General features: G+C 40.1%; 1 protein-coding gene across 4 annotated transcripts in view; it reads left to right on the top strand.

Annotated features, from left to right (window-relative positions):
• DROSHA (drosha ribonuclease III) overlaps nucleotides 1–21,013 on the top strand; it is a 133,895-nt gene extending 112,882 nt beyond the window's left edge. For all 4 annotated transcript variants that reach the window (XM_081231262.1, XM_081231263.1, XM_081231265.1 and 1 more), the window contains 6 exons: nucleotides 12,496–12,637; nucleotides 14,160–14,242; nucleotides 14,334–14,437; nucleotides 16,651–16,743; nucleotides 17,563–17,609; nucleotides 20,750–21,013. In XM_081231262.1, the coding sequence (XP_081087388.1) occupies nucleotides 12,496–12,637; nucleotides 14,160–14,242; nucleotides 14,334–14,437; nucleotides 16,651–16,743; nucleotides 17,563–17,609; nucleotides 20,750–20,880 (600 nt within the window). In that variant the 3' untranslated portion in view covers nucleotides 20,881–21,013. The remainder of the gene's footprint in view (nucleotides 1–12,495; nucleotides 12,638–14,159; nucleotides 14,243–14,333; nucleotides 14,438–16,650; nucleotides 16,744–17,562; nucleotides 17,610–20,749) is intronic.
• Nucleotides 21,014–24,011: the final 2,998 nt, after the last annotated feature.

Below are 24,011 nucleotides of genomic sequence, written 5' to 3'. Positions count from 1 at the left end.
GGGTGCTTAATGTTCATTTTCAAGATTTCTACTAAGAAAAGTTTCTTCTTTGTAAAATAGTAATTTATAGCATCGACATCTGCAGGCTTTCCAACCTCATGTCTTACCCCATTCAAATCCATCCACCAAAATGATCTTTCTATAATTGGAAAGTCACCTTGCCACTGCTCCCATTTGACACCTTTTGGGACTCCTCTTCCCTTATAGGAAAGTACAGACTTCTTTACATCACCTGCAAGACTCTCTCTGCCCAGAGGCTGGGCAGCCTCACCTGTGTCAGCTCTTCCCCACCAGGCTCAGATTTCTCCTCCATTTCCACCCAGGAATCACCTCACTGTGTCATGGCCCCTTGCTTTTTTTTTTTTTTGGCTGCATTGGGTCTTCGTTGCTGCGCACGGGCTTCCTCTAGTTGTGGCGAGCAGGGGCTACTCTTCCTTGCGGTGCACTGTCTTCTCACCCCAGTGGCCTCTCTTGTTGCGGAGCATGGTCTCTAGGTGGGTGGGCTTCAGTACTTGTGGCACGTGGGCCCAGTAGTTGCGGCTTGTAGGCTCCAGAGCTCAGGCTCAGTACTTGTGGCGCGCGGGCTCAGTTGCTCCACGGCGTGTGGCATCCTGCTGGACCAGGGCTCGAATCCGTGTCGCTTGCATTGGCAGGCGGATTCTTAACCACTGCGCCACCAGGGAAGTCCTGGCCTCTTGCTTTAATAGAGCTGCTTCGTCATCCTGGAAAACCCCTTCCTACTGTCTTAGTCTGTTCAGGCTGCTATAGCAAAATAGCACACACAGGATGGCTTATGAACAGCAGAAATTTATTGCTCACAGTTCTGGAGATTGAGAGTCTGAGATCAGAGTGCCAGCATGGTCAGCTGAGGGCTCTCTTCTGGCTCGCAGACTTCTCATTGTACCTTCACAGGGTGGAAGGGGCGAGAGATCAGTATGAGGCTTCTTTTTTTTTAGCATTTAATAAATTTACTTATTTAATAAAAGTTCCTCTTTCTCTTGATAGCTTCTGATTTAGTTGTTTTTTTTTAACATCTTTATTGGAGCATAATTGCTTTACAATTGTGTGTTAGTTTCTGCTGTATAATAAAGTGAATAAAATATACATATACATATATCCCCATATCTCTTCCCTCTAGCATCTCCCTCTCACCGTCCCTATCCCACCCCTCTAGGTGGTCACAAAGCACCAAGCTGATCTCCCTGTGCCTTGTGGCTGCTTCCCACTAGCTATATATTTTACATTTAGTAGTGTATATATGTCCATGCCACTCTCTCACTTTGTCCCAGCTTACCCTTCCCTGTCCCCATGTCCTCAAGTCCATTCTCTACGTCTGCGTCTTTACTCCTGTCCAGCCCCTAGGTTCTTTAGAACCTTTTCTTTTTAGATTCCATATATATGTGTTAGCATATGGTATTTGTTTTTCTTTCTGACTTACTTCACTCTGTATGACAGACTCTAGGTCCATCCACCTCACTGCAGATAACTCAATTTCGTTTCTTTTTATGGCTGAGTAATATTCCATTGTGTATATGTGCCACATCTTCTTTATCCATTCATCTGTCAGTGGACACTTAGGTTGCTTCCATGTCCTGGCTATTGTAAATAGTGCTGCAATGAACATTGTGGTACATGACTCTTTTTGAATTATGGTTTTCTCAGGGTATATGCCCAGAAGTGGGATTGCTGGGTCATATGGTAGTTCTATTTTTAGTTTTTTAAGGAACCTCCATACTATTCTCCATAGTGGCTGTGTCAATTTACATTCCCACCAACAGTGCAGGAGGGTTCCCTTTTCTCCACACCCTCTCCAGCATTTATTGTTTATAAATTTTTTGATGATGGCCATTCTGACTAGTGTGAGGTGATATCTCACTGTAGTTTTGATTTGCATTTCTCTAATGATTAGTGATGTTGAGCATCCTTTCATGTGTTCATTGGCAATCTGTATATCATCTTTGGAGAAATGTCTGTTTAGGTCTTCTGCCCATTTTTGGATTGGGTTTTTTTTTTATATATATATTTTTATTAGTTTCTGCTTTATAACAAAGTGAATCAGTCATACATATACATCTGTTCCCACATCCCTTCCCTCATGCATCTCCCTCCCTCCCACCCTCCCTATCCCACCCCTCCAGGCGGTCACAAAGCACCGAGCTGATCTCCCTGTGCTCTGCGGCTGCTTCCCACTAGCTATCTACCTTACGTTTGGTAGTGTATATATGTCCATGCCTCTCTTTCGCTTTGTCACAGCTTACCCTTCCCCCTCCCCATATCCTCAAGTCCATTCTCAAGTAGGTCTGTGTCTTTATTCTCGTTTTACCCCTAGGTTCTTCATGACATTTTTTTTAAATTCCATATATATGTGTTAGCATACGGTATTTGTCTTTCTCTTTCTGACTTACTTCACTCTGTATGACAGACTCTAGGTCTATCCACCTCATTACAAATAGCTCAGTTTCGTTTCTTTTTATGGCTGAGTAATATTCCATTGTATATATGTGCCACATCTTCTTTATCCATTCATCCGATGATGGACACTTAGGTTGTTTCCAGCTCCGGGCTATTGTGAATAGAGCTGCAATGAACATTTTGGTACATGTCTCTTTTTGAATTACTGTTTTCTCAGGGTATATGCCTAGTAGTGGGATTGCTGAGTCATATGGTAGTTCTATTTTTAGTTTTTTAAGGAACCTCCATACTGTTCTCCATAGTGGCTGTACCAATTCACATTCCCACCAGCAGTGCAAGAGTGTTCCCTTTTCTCCACACCCTCTCCAGCATTTATTGTTTCTAGATTTCTTGATGATGGCCATTCTGACTGGTGTGAGATGATATCTCATTATAGTTTTGATTTGCATTTCTCTAATGATTAATGATGTTGAGCATTCTTTCATGTGTTTGTTGGCAGTCTGTATATCTTCTGTGGAGAAATGTCTATTTAGGTCTTCTGCCCATTTTTGGATTGGGTTGTTTGTTTTTTTGCTATTGAGCTGCATGAGCTGTTTATAAATTTTGGAGATTAATCCTTTGTCAGTTGCTTCATTTGCAAATATTTTCTCCCATTCTGAGGGTTGTCTTTTGGTCTTGTTTATGGTTTCCTTTGCTGTGCAAAAGCTTTGAAGTTTCATTAGGTCCCATTTGTTTATCTTTGTTTTTATTTCCATTTCTCTAGGAGGTGGGTCCAAAAGGATCTTGCTGTGATTTATGTCATAGAGTGTTCTACCTATGTTTTCCTCTAAGAGTTTGATAGTTTCTGGCCTTACATTTAAGTCTTTAATCCATTTTGAGCTTATTTTTGTGTATGGTGTTAGGGAATGATCTAATCTCAAACTTTTACATGTCCCTGTCCAGTTTTCCCAGCACCACTTATTGAAGAGGATGTCTTTTCTCCATTGTATATTCTTGCCTCCTTTATCAAAGATAAGGTGACCATCTGTGAGTGGGTTTATCTCTGGGCTTTCTATCCTGTTCCATTGATCTGTATTTCTGTTTTTGAGCCAGTACCGTACTGTCTTGATTCCTGTAGCTTTGTAATGTAGTCTGAAGTCAGGGAGCCTGATTCCTCCAACTCCATTTTTCTTTCTCAAGATTGCTTTGGCTATTTGGGGTCTTTTGTGTTTCCATACAAATTGTGAAATTTATTGTTCTAGTTCTGTGAAAAATGCCATTGGTAGTTTGATAGGGGTTGCATTGAATCTGTAGATTGCTTTGGGCCATATAGTCATTTTCACAGTGTTGATTCTTCCAATCCAAGAACATAGTATATCTCTCCATCTGTTTGTAACATCTTTAATTTCTTTCATCATTGTCTTATAGTTTTCTGCATACAGGTCTTTTGTCTCCTTAGGCAGGTTTATTCCTAGGTATTTTATTCTTTTTGTTGTAGTGGTAAATGGGAGTGTTTCCTTAATTTCTCTTTCAGACTTTTCATCATTAGTGTATAGGAATGCAAGAGATTTCTGTGCATTAATTTTGTATCCTGCTACTTTACGAAATTCATTGATTAGCTCTAGTAATTTTCTGGTAGCATCTTTAGGATTCTCTAAGTATAGTATCATGTCATCTGCAAACAGTGACAGTTTTACTTCTTTTCTGATTTGTATTCTTTTATTTCTTTTTCTTCTCTCATTGCTGTGGCTAAAACTTTGAAAACTATGTTGTATAATAGTGGTGAGAATGGACAACCATGTCTTGTTCCTTATCTTAGAGGAAATGGTTTCAGTTTTTCACCATTGAGAATGATGTTGGCCATGGGTTTGTCATATATGGCCTTTATTATGTTGAGGTAAGTTCCCTCTATGCCTACTTTTTGGAGGTTTTTATCATAAATGGATGTTGAATTTTGTTGAAAGCTTTTTCTGCATCTATTGAGATGATCATATGGTTTTTATCCTTCAGTTTGTTAATATGGTGTATCATGTTGATTGATTTGCATATGTTGAAGAATCCTTGCATTCCTGGGATAAACCCCACTTAATCATGGTGCATGATCCCTTAATGTGCTGTTGGATTATGTTTGCTAGTATTTTGTTGAGGATTTTTGCATCCGTGTTCATCAGTGGTATTGGCCTGTAGTTTTCTTTCTTTGTGACATCTTTGTCTGGTTTTGGTATCGGGGTGATGGTGGCCTCATAGAATGAGTTTGGGAGTGTTCCTCCCTCTGCTGTATTTTGGAAGAGTTTGATAAAGATAGGTTTTAGTTCTTCTCTAAATGTTGATAGAATTTGCCTGTGAAGCCATCTGGTCCTGGGCTTTTGTTTGTTGGAAGATTTTTAATCACAGTTTCAATTTCAGTGCTTGTGATTGGTCTGTTTATATTTTCTATTTCTTCCTGGTTCAGTCTCGGGAGGTTGTGCTTTTCTAAGAATTTGTCCATTTCTTCCAGGTTGTCCATTATAGTGGCATAGAGTTGCTTGTAGTAATCTCTCATGATCCTTTGTATTTCTGCGCTGTCAGTTGTTACTTCTTCTTTTCCGTTTCTAATTCTATTGATTTGAGTCTTCTCGCTTTTTTTCTTGATAAGTCTGGCTAATGGTTTATCAATTTAGTTTATCTTCTCAAAGAACCAGCTTTTAGTTTTATTGATCTTTGCTTTCGTTTCCTTCATTTCTTCTTCATTTATTTCTGATCTGATCTTTATGATTTCTTTCTTTCTGCTAACTTTGGGGGTTTTTGTTCTTCTTTCTGTGACTGCTTTAGGTATAAGCTTAGGGTTTATTTGAGATGTTTCTTGTTTCTTGAGGTAGGATTATATTGCTATAAACCTCCCTCTTAGAACTGCTCTTGCTGCATCCCATAGGTTTTGGGTTGTCGTCTTTTCGTTTTCAATTGTTTCTAGGTATTTTTTGATTTCCTCTTTGATTTCTTCAATGATCTCTTGGTTATTTAGTAGTGTATTGTTTAGCCTCCATGTGCTCGTATTTTTTACAGATTTTTTTCCGGTAATTGTTATGTAGTCTCATAACGTTGTGGTCAGAAAAGATACTTGATACGATTTCAATTTTTTTAGATTTACCAAGGCTTGATTTGTGATCCAAGATATGATCTCTCCTGGAGAATGTTCCTTGAGCACTTGAGAAGAAAGTGTATTCTGTTGTTTTTGGATGGAATGTCCTACAAATATCAATTAAGTCCATCTTGTTTAATGTATCATTTAAAGCTTGTATTTCCTTATTTATTTTCATTTTGGATGATCTGTCTATTGGTGAAAGCGGGGTGTTAAAGTCCCCTACTATGAATGTGTTACTGTCGATTTCCCCTTTTATGGCTGTTAGTATTTGCCTTATGTATTGAGGTGCTCCTATGTTGGGTGCATAAATATTTACAATTGTTATATCTTCTTCTTGGATCAATCCCTTGATCATTATGTAGTGTCCTTCTTTGTCTCTTGTAATAGTCTTTATTTTAAAGTCTATTTTGTCTGATATGAGAATTGCTACTCCAGCTTTCTTTTGGTTTCCATTTTCATGGAATATCTTTTTCCATCCCCTCACTTTCAGTCTGTATGTGTCCCTAGGTCTGAAGTGGGTCTCTTGTAGACAGCATATATATGGGTCTTTTTTTTTTGTATCCATTCAGCCAGTCTGTGTCTTTTGGTTGGAATATTTAATCCATTTACATTTAAGGTAGTTATTGACATGTATGTTCCTATTACCATTTTCTTTATTGTTTTAGGTTTGTTTTTGTAGGTCCTTTCCTCTTCTTGTGTCTCCTGCCTAGAGAAGTTCCTTTAGCATTTGTTGTAAAGCTGGTTTGGTGGTACTGAATTCTCTTAGCTTTTGCTTGTGTGTAAAGGTTTTAATTTTTCAGTCGAATCTGAAAGAGGTCCTTGCTGGGTAGAGTAATCTTGGTTGTAGGTTTTCCCTTTCATGACTTTAAATATGTCCTGCCACTCCCTTCTGGCTTGCAGAGTTTCTGCTGAAAGATAGCTGGTAACCTTATGGGGATTCCCTAGTTTGTTATTTGTTGCTTTTCCCTTGCTGCTTTTAATATTTTTTTCTTTGTATTTAATTTTTGATAGTTTGATTAATATGTGTCTTGGCATGTTCCTCCTTGGATTCGTCCTGTATGGAACTCTCTGTGCTTCCTGGAGTTGATTATTTCCTTTCCCATATTAAGGAAGTTTTCAAGTATAGTCTCTTCAAATATTTTCTCAGTCACTTTTTTTTTTCTCTTCTTCTTCTGGGACCCCTGTAATTCAAATGTTGGTGCGTTTAATGTCCCAGAGGTTTCTGAGACTGTCCTCAATTCTTTTCATTCTTTTTTCTTTATTCTGCTCTGTGGTAGTTATTTCCACCCTTTTGTCTTCCAAGTCACTTATCCATTCTTCTGCCTCAGTTATTCTGCTATTGATTCCTTCTAAAGAATTTTTAATTTCATTTGTTTTGTTGTTCATCATCATTTGTTTGCTCTTTAGTTCTTCTAGGTCCTTGTTAAATGTTTCTTGTATTTTCTCCATTCTATTTCCAAGATTTTGGGTCATCTTTATATCATTACTATGAATTCTTTTTCAGGTCGACTGCCTATTCCTCTTCAATTGTTTGGTCTAGTGGGTTTTTACCTTACTCCTTCATCTGCTGTGTATTTCTCTGTGTTCTCATTTTGCTTAACTTACCGTGTTTGGTGTCTCCTCTTCACAGTCTGCAGGTTCATAGTTCCTGTTGTTTTTGGTGTCTGTCCCCAGTGGATAAGGTTGGTTCAGTGGGTTGTGTAGGCTTCCTGGTGGAGGGGACTAGTGCCTGTGTTCTGGTGGATGAGGCTGGATCTTGTCTTTCTGGTGGGCAGGTCCACGTCTGGTGGTGTGTTTTGGGGTGTCTGTGGACTCATTATGATTTTATGCAGCCTCTCTGCCAGTCGATAGGGTTGTGTTCCTGTCTTGCTAGTTGTTTGGCATGGGGTGTCCAGCACTGTAGCTTGCTGGTTGTTGAGCGGAGCTGGGTCTTAGCGTTGAGATGGAGATCTCTGGGGGAGCTTTCGCTGTTTGATATTATATGGGGCCCAGAGGTCTCTCGTGGAACAATGTCCTGAACTCGGCTCTCCCACCTCAGAGGCTCAGGCCTGACACCCAGTTGGAGCACCAACACCCTGTCAGCCACTCGGCTCAGAAGAAAAGAGAGAAAGAAAAAGGAAGAAAGAAAGAAAAAATAAATAAATAAAATAAAGTTACTAAAAAAATATTATTAAAAATAAAAAGGTGGAAAATTAATTTAAAAAAGAAAGGAAGAAGAGAGCAACCAAACCAAAAACAAATCCACCATTGATAACAAGCACTAAAAACTATACTAAAAAACAAAGAAACAAAAAAAAGCCAAAAATGGACAGAGAGAACCCTAGGACAAATAGTAAAAGCAAAGCTACACAGACAAAATCACACAAAGAAGTATACACCTACACACTCACAGAAAGAGGAAAAGGAAAAAATATACATATATTAAAAAACAAAAAAAAAGGAAGAAAGCAACCAAATCAATAAACAAATCTACCAATGACAGTAAGCTCTAAATACTAAACTAAAATAAATATGAAACCAGAAACAAATTAGATGCAGAAAGCCAACCCCAAGCCTACAGTTGCTCTCAGTTGTTAAAATAAAAAATAATTATTAAAAAAAATTTAAAGTAATAAAAAAAAAGAAAGAATGAATGAATGAAAGAAAAGAGCAACCAAACCAAAAAACAAATCCACCAATGATAACATGCGCTAAAAACTATACTAACAAACAAACAAACAAAAAGGACAGACAGAACCTAGGAGAAATAGTAAAGGCAAAGCTATACAGACAATGTCACATACAGAAGCATACCCATACACACTCACAAAAAGAGAAAAAGGGGGCTTCCCTGGTGGCGCAGTGGTTGAGAGTCCGCCTGCCGATGCAGGGGACACGGGTTCGTGCCCCGGTCTGGGAAGATCCCACATGCCGCAGAGCGGCTGGGCCCGTGAGCCATGGCTGCTGAGCCTGCGCATCCGGAGCCTGTGCTCTGCAAGGGGAGAGGCCACAACAGTGAGAGGCCCGCCTACCGCAAAAAAAAAAAAAAAAAAAAAAAAAGAGAAAAAGGAAAAATATATATATATCATTGCTCCCAAAGTCCACCGCCTCAATTTTGGGAGGATTTGTTGTCTATTCAGGTATTCCACAGATGCCGGTACATCAAGTTGATTGTGGAGATTTAATCCCCTGCTCCTGAGGCTGCTGGGAGAGATTTCCCTTTCTATTCTTTGTTCACACAGCTCCTGGGGTTCAGCTTTGGATTTGGACCCACCTCTGCATGTAGGTCTCCTGAGGGCATCTTTTCTTCGCTCAGACAGGACGGGGTTAAAGGAGCCACTGATTTGGGGACTCTGGCTCACTCAGGCCTGGGGGAGGGAGGGGTACGGAGTGCGGGGCGAGCCTGCGGCGGCAGAGGCCGGCATGACGTTGCACCAGCCTGAGGCACTCCGTGTGTTCTCCCGGGGAAGTTGTCCCTGGATCACGGGACCCTGGCAGTGGCGGGCTGCACAGGCTCCCCAGAAGGGAGGTGTGGTGAGTGACCTGTGCTTGCACACAGGCTTCTTGGTGGCGGCAGCAGCAGCCTTGGTGTTTCCTGCTTGTCACTGGCGTCTGTGCTGATAGGGGCCTCTTTTATAAGCGCACGACTCCCATTCATGAGGGCTCCACTCTCATGACCTAGTCACCTTCCAGGGCCCCCCACCCCCTAACCTTTAGGGGTTAGGATTTCAACATATGAATTTTGCAGTGACACAAACACCCAGACCATTGCACCCATTCTTCTCCCACTGGCAGATTCATTCTTTTCACTTCTGACTCTACATTCATCAGAATCCACCTACATAAAATTTTTAAAAACGTACTTGTCCAGAAATTCTACTCCCTTGGTTCTTGGAAGAGGCCTGAGCACCATTATGACAGAACTAACTAATGATTCTGTTACAACAGCCAGGTGGGTCAATAAGCCTCTGAAATGTTTTTACTCAGGGGTCAGGTCCTCCAGGAGGCCTTTTTGAAAAGCTGGGTTGGAGAAGAGTACCTGCGTGTGCTGTGGCCTCTGCTGTCACTGCAGCTGTCACAGTGCATTGCATTGGCCACTTTGTGTATGGCTTCCTTCAGAGGTTAGTGGCTCTCGGAGGGCAGCCGCGGGATGTTGATTGTCTCAGTGTCTTCAGCCAACAGCCCAGGGTCTGGTATAGCATCAGCCTCCACAGCTGTTGCACTGAACTGCCATAACTTTAGGTGGTTTTTTGCCTTGTGATCCCCTCTTGATCTCACTAGTTGGCAAACAGCATGATTTATTCTGAAACAGGGTTCAGCAAAGGCCAAGGATGGAGGTTGTCATTTAAAGAACTGCCATTCAGACTTTGTTGTTTAAGAGCAAGGTCTTACCTCTTTTCAACTCATCTTCTAAATTTAAACTGACTCTAAAAATATGGATGATTTATATCTTCCTTCTCCCCCACTGACTTGGTTCAGGCTCCAAGTTTTGGCAAAAACTGAAAGATCTCCCTTTCTGCTGGCCACCCTGCTGGTGCTTTAAGACCCATCAGGGCACATCTTAAATAAAATTGGTAGTGTTTCTGTTGACGTCCTCACTGCTTTCCTCCTTCCCTGTCAGACGGCATTGCTGCTCAGCACCGAATGCGGAGCCCTGAGGCTGGAAGGCAGCAGCTGGGGCCCAATAACCAGTGACGTATTTTGGTTTGTGTGAGCTCATATGTACATCAGGCATGCCATGATCCTAAGTTATGAAATCTCCATACATGCAGCCCAAGTTAGAGTTTTCTCCTCTCACCCAAAGCATATACTGAGAGAGAAGCTAGTTCACGCAGCATAGCCATGTTCTCCAAATAGCCCTCCTGTTCCCCCATGGCCTGTGCTTTGTGAACCTCCCCCTCCCCCATTATAAATCCAGACTGAAAAAGATGTCTCCCTTCCAGCTTCCAGCTCAGTTTTTCTGTAATTACAAGATATTAGACTGGTGGACTCCCTAATGGTTGCATTTCTGTTTTGTTTTGTTTTTTTTGGCTGCGCCGCGTGGCTTGCAGCATCTTAATTCCCCGACCAGGGATTGAACCTGGGCCACGGCAGTGAAAGCGCCGAGTCTTAACCACTAGACCACCAGGGAATTCCCTGGTTGTGTCTTTTTTTTTTTTTTTTTTTTGCAGTACGCGGGCCTCTCACTGTTGTGGCCTCTCCCGTTGCGGAGCACAGGCTCCAGACGCGCAGGCTCAGCGGCCATGGCTCACGGGCCCAGCCGCTCCGCGGCATGTGGGATCTTCCCGGACCGGGGCACGAATCCGTGTCCCCTGCATTGGCAGGTGGACTCTCAACCACTGCGCCACCAGGGAAGTCCGGTTGTGTCATCTTTTAACGCTATATGCTAGGCCTTTTTAATTTTGAGCTTCTCTGTGGATATTAATTTTAATGAAAACACTGTATTGAAGAAAAGATTGAGTTTAGGGGGCAATCGGAGGAGGAAAGGAGCAGAGACAAGCAAAGAATAATAGTCTGACTCAACAGCAAGCATGGCATATGAAGATCAAGTTGTATTTCTGCTTCATGCATCATTGTCAGACAAATTAAGAACATATCGTTTCTTATTTATCTGTTGTCAAGGATGCAGTCTCAGGCATTGAGGATAAATCTTGATTTTCATAAGCTCAGTTGACACTGTGGAGCCACAGAGCATAAAACTTGCGTCTAATAAACGAAGTGCGATGTGGAATGGCAGGGGATATAATACCAGCATAACTTGCAGCTGCTTCCTGTTCCTTGGCCCTGGTGTCAGGGTTATTCCTTAGCAGGAAGGAATTGTACTAGACCAAGAGTTTGTTTTATCTGTTGTAAGAAAAAGTTCTAGTTTTAGGTACTTTATTCCCCCAAATCTTAAGAGATTGGGGATAATTACTTTCAGCTTCTGTTTGGTGAGTTCTCATCTTCGTATCTACCCACTTTCTCCAGCCTCCCTCCCCTCCTTCCTTTAGTGAGTGATCAGTGACTGCTAAATTCCTAAGCCATGCTTGTTTTATGGGCACCTCTACAATAGACTGGTTGTACAATTTTCATGCACTATTTAATGTTACTACTTGGATAGTCCTTAGAGGACTGCTAGCTGACTGAAATTCCTAGTAGAAATTTTTGTTTGGAATTCCTGAAGTTGAAATACGGAAATTGTATTTTAATTTGATTAAATATAAAGGGTCTCAGCTTGAAAAACTATGAGTCAGGATATATAGTATATATAATCTTTATATATATATATATATACATATAAATCTGATATATATATATATATATATACACACAATATAAATCTTTAAAGAACGAAAGTAAAATGTAAATAAATAATTTCAGTATTTTAAATAATACTAAAGCGTCACTTCCCCAAATCCTATGGTATCAAAATTAGCATCAGTGCCATAAAATGTGAAGCTTATTTTTGACTTTTTAAAAAATGCTCCTTGAAAACTAACGTACAGTGACAGAAAGTAGGTCAAGTTTGCCTGCTGATAGATGGATTGGATTGATTGATCGCCAAGGGGCCAGGGAGCTTGTTTGGGGTAACAGAAATGTAGAAGCTTGTCAAAACTCATTTAACTATACTTAAAATGGGTGCATTTTATTATATGCAAATTATACTTCAATAAGTTGATTTTTTTTTAAGTTTTAATGCTCCTTGATTTAATAACATTAAACTTAATGGAATCTTTGACCTTTAGTATAGTATAGCATCTCCCCCAACACTGCTCACTGCTACTAAACAACTAAATGAACTGTTTAAATGTCAGTTAGGTAAAATCCAAGAGCAGAGTAAGTTATTAAGGAGAAACTAGACGCATGTGGAATTTGTCACTGTTGCCTGGGGGTGGTGGTTGAGAACTTAAGCCATTGCTTGCCTAGGTGTCCCTGTGGTCTAGGCTGGGTGGGCCCAAGACAGGAGCAAGAGAGAGACCAAAAGTGAAATGGTTTCTAAATGTACCTCAATTCCTTTTGGCCAGCTGTTGCGAAGCTCTTTGGTGAATAACAGAACTCAAGCCAAGGTAGCCGAGGAACTGGGCATGCAGGAATATGCCATCACCAATGACAAGACCAAGAGGCCCGTGGCCCTTAGGACCAAGACCTTGGCCGACCTTTTGGAATGTGAGTCCTAGGGAATAAAGCTTTTCTCTTAACCTGCAGATTCAAGTTTAAATCAATGGACCAAATTTATGCTGCTTCTCATTATTATTATGTTCTGATTAAAGGAACCTCTTCTCTATTTTAATTTTTATTTATGCTTCTCTCCAAAGCTTGTTTGAAGGGGAATAATTTGGAATTAAGACTTGTGAATAATGAGGAGTGGAGGCTAACACAACATTGTAAAGCAACCATACTCCAATAAAAATTAAAAAAAAAAAGGCTTGTTGATAATGAATTTATGTTCAGTCTGTGTTCACTAGTGCTCCCCCCTCCTCACCCTACGCCCCTCCATCCTAATGCTCAGGCATCACATCTCTTTGTGTGAAACAGTAACAGAATGTGAAGATTGGAAATAGTGAATCATAGCTGTTTTTGCCACCCAGCAGCCTTTAGATAGAGGCCTAGAAGAAAGAAGGTAATTTATTCACTAAATACTAAAACTATTATCTATTGTTGTGAATGAACTCAAAGCTCTATGGACAATGTCATCTTTTGCAGTTTCTGATATGGTCTCGTAGCATTATAAGTAATCCTATTATAGCTAACTAAAGGATTATACATACAATTTTATTGTTTCTGATACTACTGTAAAATAAGTGGGCCATTCACTGGGCCTTGGGACCTTTTTTTTTTTTAATGTTTTGGTATTTTTGGCAATTGGAATTATATAAAGATATTAAAGTCTACCATGTAAGATCAGCTGATTTACAAAGTGCAAAGGCAATCTGACTAAGGAGCTTAAAAGAACTTCTTTTTCAATTAAAGAAAAGTAACTTAAGATTAGAATTAGAAAAAAAGTAAGTTGAGTGATCATCAGTCTCACTGGCTTTTTTTAGCTCAACAAAAGCTATTTTTATTCCTTCTTTTAAAAACTCACCGTTTGTTTGTGTGGTGAAGGTGCCTTTTAATGAAACTGTCTTTGGGGTCACCATTTTTTAATGCAAATTTGGTTATATTGTTTTATTGTCATTAAGCCCAGTATTAATTTTTTCTCTGTTTCAGCAGATTGAATCTATAAATTGTCCCATATCTGTTCATGAAAGGTAACACAAACCCTTGTAAATGGGTGATCTCCTCAAGATTGGTGTTAAGAATAGGAGGCCCCAAGGATGTGCTCATTCTGGCATCATATCTGATCTTCAAGTTTTATTTTGATTTATTTGATGTTGACATGGTTGTGTTCCCAGATGTCATTCTTTCCCTGCTGTACAGCAGCATTTTATGTATCGTTTTAACTAATTATTCATTTATCCCTTAGTCAAACGTAATTTGGTCTTTGTGGTTTTGCATCTTAATCACACATCTCTATTGCTGCTTCTGATATTAGTGATAAAGAGTAGTTCTTGTTTGAAGAAAGATGAAACAGTAATGCTAAAAAATAAAGAGGGCTTGGAAGTTAACGTTTCTTAAAAGTCTAGGACTCGTACTCTTTCTAGTAAATGGCAATGCATTGTGGCTTATTTTTACGTATTCTCTTTTTCAGCATTTATTGCAGCTCTGTACATTGATAAGGATTTGGAATATGTTCATACTTTCATGAATGTTTGTTTCTTTCCACGATTAAAAGTAAGCTCCTATAAAATTTAAATTGGTTGTATGCTCTGTGCTTGGTGATTCTAGAACCCTTTACTAAATACTTTTTGGGGACTTGTTGCAGGAGTTCATTTTGAATCAGGATTGGAATGACCCCAAATCCCAGCTTCAGCAGTGTTGCTTGACACTTAGGACAGAAGGAAAAGAGCCAGACATTCCTCTGTACAAGTGAGTACCTGCTGCCCACAGGCTGTTGGATCCGGGAAGCTTAGAGTAATGCTCTATGTGCCTGGAGGAAAAACTAATCACTGTGGGGTGATGGCCACATGAGTCGTGCATGGAGACGTCTTGGCTCTGACTGGGCTCAACACTCAAACTCTTTGGGCCTCTCAGTCTTTGAGCTCTAAGTAAGTGGGTCACATTCGATTATCTGTGCTTTCTTCCATGTCTAAAATGGTTTGGGAACTTCTCCCTGGGAGAAAGACATGCTCAGATAATTTTTCTGATCAAGATCAGAAAAATTTTGGTTAAATTGTTTTATGTACATTCTTATAGTTGTCTTCTTATTTCTTATAACCCCTGCTGCCTACACATCTAGATTAGATGGCGGGTGCTTGTTTGTTTGTAACAGTACTTGTGTGTCTCTCTCCACTCTCTTTGAAGCCCTGCTGGCCTCTGTCCCGATTGCCTGAGAGGCAATCACTGTAAGAAGCAGGGCAGTTCATCACCGCTGCTGTGTTATTCAAATATTTGGAACTTCTCTTTTCAGAATGTATACTAAAAGCTGCTGTGTACATTTGAATATCTTTAGTGACACATCTTTATCCTTTGCGTGGTAGCCAAAAGTTATTCAAAGGAAACGCAGGTCACTAAACACGTAACACCAGTTTTGATGAAAACAGGAGGTTTGACTCTGAAATAGAGTAATTATCATGAGACACTCAGAAGGTGGTTTCAGAGGGTGGTCTCAGAAGGTGGTCTTAGAAGGTGGTTTCAAAGAGGAATTATAAAAGGGAGGGATTATCAAAATAAGTGGGTTGCCTCCCAAGGTATGGTCTGGGTATGTGTTTTTAAGGATGTTTAAGTATCTAGTTTTAGTACTGGGTTACCCCCGTCTCTGTACACACACGGGTGCAAGTACACACATTTGTGTGAGTGTTTCATATGGAATAAAAGCCCCCTTCCTGTGGACTTCAACTTCACAGTACTCAAGGGAAAACACCAGAGTGGCAGCCGGGAATTTAAATCCTTTTTTATGTTTTTATTTAATAGTCACAACACGTTATAGGCTTTTTCACTAAAAGAAAAACTGAGGCCAAGAGAAGGTTGAGTCACCCCACAGCAGGCTGCTATAAATTGTCCCAAGAAGCTGTCACTGCTAAACAGTGATTCCTTTATTTATTGGGGAAAAACCCAAATGTTTAGAAATAGCACTTTAACATGTGTCTAATAAGCATAATGAACATCCAAACTGTATTACATGAAAGGCTCAAAGTATTTCCTCATCAAAGTGATAATTAAAGTTCAATAAATAAAATGAGGATGATAACTTCTCATAGCGCCAGCATGATTACTATAATAAGCACTACCTTTAAGAAGCCATCATGTGCTTTCATCCTAGTGAGTATATACACACAAAGGAGACGACTGCTCCCTTCTCATATATCCCCCAAATGAAAGTATGCGATGAGCTTGTTCTTTTTTATCAAGATGATGGGGTTGTTTTACATAGTTTTTTCAAGATTACTGTGTTCATTCCATTATCTTTGTTGGCTGCATTTAATTTCCCTTTTCCATGAAGTTATCAGTTTTACCACATTTGAAATCTGCACCTTGTCATTAAAATCCAGAGTACCTGGAGTTTTGTTTTTTGGCAATTGTGTTGTGTACTCCACATCATAGCATACCTTTGAAATGATCTCTGATGTTTCAGAAATTAAATATATTTTCTGATCTTTTAGATAAGATACCAGACATTAGAAAGAATCCGTAAAGGATGTGAAGCCATTCAGCTCTGGCTTGAGGTGTATTACCCAGATATTTATGATTTTTCGCTGTGATTAGCACTGAAAAACAGTGAACAGACTGAAATGGCTAACTTTTCACTGACAAAAGTTTGTTAATTTTATGATACTAGGAATAACACTTGGAAATTGTTAAAAAATATTTTACCCTTCGTTGTTCGCCTTCAGATACTGTTTATAATGCTTTGGGAAAAATATGTATACATAAAAATCCACTGTAGAATTTTAAAAATTTCCTACTTCAAAGCTCTCTATATTTGTCACATTAGCAAATCAAAACCTTACTCCTTTAATTTTCCTGTTAATTTTACCTTCCTCTCTCTAAGCAAAAGTCACATGGTTTTTCTTGGAGTTATATATTAGCAATAACAATTAAGTAACACTTTACGTAATTAATGTTTTTCCTTTTCCTTCCAGGACTCTGCAGACAGTGGGGCCATCCCATGCTAGGACCTATACCGTGGCTGTCTACTTCAAGGGAGAAAGAATCGGCTGTGGGAAAGGCCCAAGGTATGAGAAGAAGATACTTTAAATTTCTTCACATGAACATCCTGTGTGTCTGGCAGGTGCCTGCTTGGTATTTCCAAACTCTGCAGCCTGTCTTTTTAAACTCAGAGTATAGAGTATTCGAGGGTAATAGCAAAGTGAATCCCAAGACTTAATGTCCCCACCAAGCTCAGCCCCAAACTTGAGAATCGGCCTTGAGCAGTGGGAATGCCATTGCATAAAGGGCTTTGGCTACCTTGAGGAAAGCACATTACCTGGTGCACAGGTAAGGTCTGTCCAGTTTAAGTTACCCAACACTGCTGCAAGCATTTCATAAAACATGTCATGCATGACACAGCCATTAGACACTTGATCTCTTATTACTACTCACTTGAGCTTTGTAGAAAATGCTCACATCTTCAGGTAAAAAGAATTTCGTATGTTATCACCTTTCTTTGAACCTTCCAATTTATATCTTAAACTGAGAAATGATTTGAAGTCTGTCTACACGTGTATTTTTTTACTCTTTGCCTCTTAAACTTTACACTGAAGATGTTCAAATTTAAGTAAGAAATACTTCAGACCTAATATAGATGGAAGGCATTTTATTGCAGTGTTAAAGGTGTGGAATGAATAACTTAACAGGCTTTGTGCAAATAAATGACATTTCTGCATGCCCTTGTATGTATTCCTATCTGTGCAATTCAGTATGTGACAGTAGAAGTAATCAGATAAAATTTTATGAACCAAACATGAAAATCAGCCTGAATAATTTGGAGCCATACTTTGTGTTTTTGAAAAAAAAATCTTTAAAATGTACCTTGTCTTTATTTTATTTAATAGTATTCAGCAAGCAGAAATGGGAGCAGCAATGGATGCACTTGAAAAATGTAAGCCTATCTCTTTTTCTATAATTATATGTTCATAATGTAATGAATATTTTATGGAAAGAAAATGGGGAAGTAGAAAAATGGTAAGTACTGATAAAATGTGATCTTTTCTTCATAATTATTCTCCAGACAGAGTGTAGTAGAATGTAAGATATGTATAAAATGGGCTTATAATTAAAAAAAAAAAAAAGTATTCCCAAATGCTTTTTGATTTTCATTTTCCTGTTTTGTATAGAGTCCCACTCTCAGCACAGGTAACCCATGTGAGTGACTTAGTATATTTCATTCTACATATTTCTCTATACTTCTAAAATCTTAAACCTGTGATGGTTTTTTTCTTTTTAGTTTTTGGCCATTGTTTTATTAAGACAGGATATTTACATACTTCTCTGCGTCTCTCTTTTCTTGCTAAATAATACATCACGGGCAGCCCTGCAGGTCATAGTGGCTCCAATTCATTCTTTCTTAAGGGCTACATAATATTTCATGCCGTATTTTATTCAGCTTTCAAAATTTTTGGTGGACACTGTTTCTGTCTTTTTATCATTGTTGATAATAAAAGTCTCTGTATTGCTGCTTTTAGTTCTAAGGGTTGGATTCCCAAGAGTGGGATGGCTGGGTTGAAGAAACTTCAATTATGTAATTGACCCTATAGGTAGCTACAGAGTCTTTTGTAAATTGAAGGCTTAAGTGCAAGGAAGTTTTCTTCTGAGGTATATCGTGCCGCTCAGCAGAACCTGTGGGTAAAACCTGACAGTGCAGTTCCCTCATGCTTTAAATGCCAGCTCAGTGTGGGCGAGAGCAAAGTGCGGGAAGCTAAAGGTAAAGAGGCCCTGGATGCTCAGCCTGGGAGAGATTCCAGGAAAGGCAGGAGGGCCGGGAACCAAGTGGTAATTGGCAGGTGATAGCTTGTGGGTGGGGGCAGGGTGAGGAGCCCTGGGGGCAGAAGCTGGTGTTACCAGGGTCCCATGTCCATGGAATCTTCACTGAGAGTTCTGTTGACTCTGTTGTGGAGCTTTTTTATATGCGTATAATCACATATTGAAATAAAAATGAGACTCCATCTTCCAGCTATAGGATTGTTAAAGGTGATCTTTTGAGTTTTTGGTTTGTTTGCTTTCAACCATAAAACATACTGGAGAGATAGCTGATTCTGAGACTGGCCTCCACGTACTTACTGGTGGAAGGGAATTGTTTAAACTTCTGGAAAACAGATTGGCTGTCTGTACCTTAAAGAGGTTCATACCCTTGGATCTAGAGATTTCATTTCTAGGAGTCAAACCTAAGAAAATAATTGGAGCTATGTGCTAAAGTTCACCTACCATGATAAATGTGACAACTTGGTTTATAATAGCCAAAAAATCAACCAATCAAACTGCATGTTTGAAAGTAGGGAAATGTTTAAGTAAATTATCCCAGAGATTGACAAACATCTTCTATAAAGGACCAGATAGTAAGTACTCTGTCACAATTATGCACCTCTGCCACTGTAGCCCGTAGGCTCGGGTAGTATGCAGATGGCTGGTGTCTGTGTTCCAATAAAATCTTATTTACCAACACAGGTAGAGGGCTGTATTTGGCCTGTGGGCAGTAGTTTACCAACCCAAGCATACCCATCAAAATGTGCCTATAACTATACTCCCCCAGTGTAAGGATGGCTGGGGGAATGATTTTAAGTGTTCATGTGTCTGTGTAATATATGTGCACATTTACATTGCGTGTGTGTGTGGCGTATAACTTTACTTCATAGGAAAAGGGCTTATTATAAGGATATATTCTAAAAGTTTATCTATGGCTAGATCTGAGTGGTGGAATTAAGTACTCTTAATACTTGAAACCTGTGTTTTATACAATACATAAGGAATCAAATTAATATTGTTTAGAGAATAGGATTTTATTGCTGTTTTATTTCTAAAATATGCCATTATGCTCCTCTTTTGTTTAAAGTCAATCACTGACTCTTAGGTCTTAGGTGATTCACCACCTGCCTTTCAGATCCTTTTCCTACCACCCTCCCGGCCCCTCCTCCCATCTGGGGTGAAAAGTGGGGCACTGTGCTTAAAGGAAGGGGGGTTAGGAATATACTATATATTTATGTCCACGTTTATTATGCTTCAACCTTAACAAAATCAAACTTTCCCCCAAACATGCCGTGCTGATTCTTCCTATTTTTAAATATGAAGTAGTACCTCTTGTGTTTAACAGACCTGTACCCGGTTAGGGAGAACGGTGTCCTTCTCCTCTGTTACCAGATAACTTGTGTTGCTCTCATTCGTGCATGCATCCCTTTGTGATATTTGTTGCTGAAGTGTGTAAGTGTTTGTTGACCAAGTGTGTAAAATGACTTTTTCTTGTTCCATATTTGATTTCTCACTCCATTGCTACACTCATTATATACCACAAATAACAAGTGAATTGTAAAATGTTTACATCTTATTCAAGATTTCCACTGTGTCAACACTCTTGAGAGGGGTCAGATATCAAACTAAATGTAGTTTAAACTGTGCTATTGAGTGACATGTTTCCTTTCACCAAATGAAAGTGCTGTACTTGAGTTGCCGTTGCCCATATAGCTTTTAGCTTCTCATGATAAACTTCACCAATTGAATTATCAGAAATAATGACTTAGGGTGTGGCCTCCTTTTGTCCATCTGATCTTTTTACTCTTTTCAGAAATTCTAATTGTTGGTAAATAATGGTGTGATAATATCGTTATTTGTTTGAAGTTTTTGGTTTAAGCTTTGTAAAAATATACAACTCCCTTTTGCTATAGCCTTTAATCTCTCCCTGAAAATCACTTGTTGCTAGGAGAACTGTGTTAAACACCTAGCTGGGAACATTCTGAAGCCACATGTCTATGTTTTAACATACCTGTGTATTTCGGTGCCTTTTCTGCTCGAGTTCACATCAGATATTGAAATCCAGAATCGAGTGCTGATCCAGACTTCCACTGTGTTCCCGAATGATAAAAGAAGAAGAGAAGAAAGCAAACAATTTTTTTTTCTCTTGCCTTACAAAATACAACTGTATAGATTTCCTATGAATACATGTTCGTTCGTATGTGTGTATGTTTAGTTCGCATCATTCTGTGCACTGGTGGCTCTCCTTTATTAAGTGTAAAATATATCTCCTCGTGTCAGATAACTTTCCCCAGATGGCCCATCAGAAGCGGTTCATTGAACGGAAATACAGACAAGAGTTAAAAGAAATGAGGTGGGAAAGAGAGCATCAAGAGAAAGAGCCAGATGAGACTGAAGACATAAAGAAATAAAGGAGAACGTGAAAGTGGTGGTGTATTTACTTGCTTAATAACTGTGACTGCTGCCGGTTGAGACCTAGCCTAGTTTTCCTGGAGACAATTACGAATAAAGTGTGCCCACTGAAATAAAACACAGTCAAATCACTCTTGTTGTTTTACTGATCTCATAGTCAGTTTTTAGCTGGATAGTCTTTATTACAAAGTATTTGATTTCTATTTAATGGACAACTTCACTTGGGTAAATGTGCATATTCCCTATTACTTTGCTCTTTAAATAGTAAAATTTGAAACGTATATTCTATGTGAAATAGATCCTGATTTTTCTATCTTTCTGAGATTGTGACTCCAGACTTTTAGCTGACAAGCAAAAAATTCACTTTACCGGATATTTGGGCTGTGCTCTATAAACATCTGTACTGTTTGAAATCTCTGGATTATTCACTCGATCTTTCAGCTTTCATCTGGGTGTTTATCATGGTCTCAACTGCAGACATTGTGCTCACCCTCGCTAACTGGTGAATCCTGTGTAGAAGGTATCTCTGTAACACTTAACTGGCTAATGGTGGGGTGTGGTGGGGGAAGACTGATACTTGAGTCATACGTATTCCTTGAGCCACTAGAATAGGGGAGAAATCGTGATTCCAAGCCAGAGGACGCTTTAAGCCAGGTGCTGTTACCCTGGGGTCAGTGGACCCTTTAGAAGTTTATAAACAGACTTCAGGAAAGTCTCAGAATATCTTGAAATTGTACTGGATTTGGGGAGGTGGCAGGGAGCAGGGAGAGGGGGGTTCATAGCTTCCATCGGCTCACAGTGGTCCCGGTAATAAAGGGCTAACATTGCATTAAAAGACGTAACATCTTTTTAATGTTATTTTAAACTGAACTTCACTGGTTTATTATTAATAAAGACAAAACTTCTTTTTTAAAACAAATGTGTTTTTATTCATTTCTTTAACAGCTGTCGAGTGAGTGCCTACTATGCGTCAGGCATTGTTCTAGTCTCTGAGGCTATAGCAGTAAACAAAATAAAATTCCCTGCCCTTGGGGGAGCTCGTGTGCTAGTGAAGGAATACACACAACGATAGGACATAAGACAGAGGTCACAGGGTGATGTACATGATGGCCAAAGTAAAGTAGGAGCTGAGATGGGTGCAGTTTTCAGTCAGGTGGTTGGGGAAGCTCCCCAAAAGGGTATCATTTGAGTTAAGAAGGGAAGGAGGGGGCTTCCCTGGTGGCGCAGTGGTTGAGAGTCTGCCTGCCGATGCAGGGGACACGGGTTCGTGCCCCGGTCCGGGAAGATCCCACATGCCGCGGAGCGGCTGGGCCCGTGAGCCATGGCCGCTGAGCCTGCGCGTCTGGAGCCTGTGCTCCGCAACGGGAGAGGCCACAACAGTGAGAGGCCCGCGTACCACAAAAAAAAAAAAAAAAAGGGAAGGAGGAGAGAGAGCCATTCAGGTTATCTGGAGAGTTTTTTTGTTTTGTTTTGTTTTGCAGTACGCGGGCCTCTCACTGTTATGACCTCTTCCGTTGTGGAGCACAGGCTCTGGACGCGCAGGCTCAGCGGCCATGGCTCACGGGCCCAGCCGCTCTGCGGCATGTGGGATCTTCCCGGACCGGGGCACGAACCCGTGTCCCCTGCATCGGCAGGCGGACTCTCAACCACTGCGCCACCAGGGAAGCCCTGGAGAGTTTCTTTTTATATAACTATTAAATGTTACGTATGTTTTGTTGAAAATTTGGAGAATGTGTTAGTTTTATTAGCAGGAGAAAGAAACAAATGTTACTTTGGAAATATTGTGGAGAAAGTAGAAAGCATAAGCAGAAAGAAAAAATCACCTATGATTCTATTACCCAGAGATTTTTATATTGTTAGACCTTCTGTGTATACACACATGTATGCACATGCGCTCAAGTGCGCCTTCACGATCGGGTACTCTATATATGATTTCCATATCCTTTCTTTTTTATTAACTAATAAATCATCTCTCAGTGTTGAATCCACATATACATTGATGGCTGCGTATGTTGTATGCCAGGTTATACCATAATTTATTGACTAACCTAATGAAAGATGTGTAGGTTGTAAGTAATTCGTTGCTGTCATAGACAATGCTGTCACATTCATACACACACGCATGCACTTGCGTGCACGCACATACGCAATAGAGAGGAGTGAGAGAGAAGACCTCTCTAGACTCTGTTAACTTGTTAATCATAGAAATGTAAGATGGTGGCTGTAAGAAAACGTTGTCTTGGTTCTCTCCCCCAGAGGAGGAATAACAGGGAAAGAACCCTGAATTCATCAGTAGCCTTGAAAATGTTAGAGCAAAAGCCAAAAAGCAAGGGAAAATATTTGAACTTTTTTTAAACAAGCACTTTCACTAGTCTTGCCTGTGCATCAAAGTAATGCCAAAGCCAGCATGGGTCCAGGACTTTTTATTGTACCTGCACTTTTCCTCTCTGTAGTATTCTGGCCTTTTTCAGGTTCTCTCTCCATATTGATGGCTCTTGAAGCCTGAAGAAGTTAAGTCCATAACACAGTAGAAAACCCCTTGCAGTGAAACACATCAAACACACATCAGGGCAGGTTAGCTTCGGAGGCTCTGCTGAGCAGTAATGAGGCCAGTGGCCAAACTCTGTAACTAGCCCCACAGACTGACTCAGCAGGCCCTGTGACTGCAGTTCCCACTTTGCCTCTGACCCAGCCTAACCCAGTCTTCTCACCTTCCACTTCTGATCATGAGAAGCACCAGTGAGGGTATACATCCTGTGTCAGTTCAACTGTGCTGTGTTATTCATGGAGGCTGAATATTAAGGTTGCTTCTCACAAGTCACTGAGGTTCTAGTCAGGGAGACAATGAAGTGTTGGTGCATCTACCGACAAAGGGCCTCTGAGACTGGGAGGGGAAGGGGGAGAGTAGGCCGGACAGGGAAGTTAACTATCTCCTTCACAGAGGAGTTCATACTTGAGGAGTTAACTGAACCTTGAAGATGAGAGAGAGCTTGCGCCATTCGGACATTTCCTTCCAAGGAAGCAACAGGACTGGGTGGCAAGAAAATGACTTAGAATCCTATTGTATTCCGTGAGAGATGTGATGAAGGCCTGAAACAAGGCGTTGAGAATGGAGCTGCCAGGAAAGAAC

The sequence above is a fragment of the Mesoplodon bidens genome (assembly GCF_964165515.1).
Source record: "Mesoplodon bidens genome assembly, chromosome: 4".
NCBI classification, from domain to species: Eukaryota; Metazoa; Chordata; class Mammalia; order Artiodactyla; family Ziphiidae; genus Mesoplodon; species Mesoplodon bidens.
This window is presented reverse-complemented; position numbering and strand designations above follow the sequence as displayed.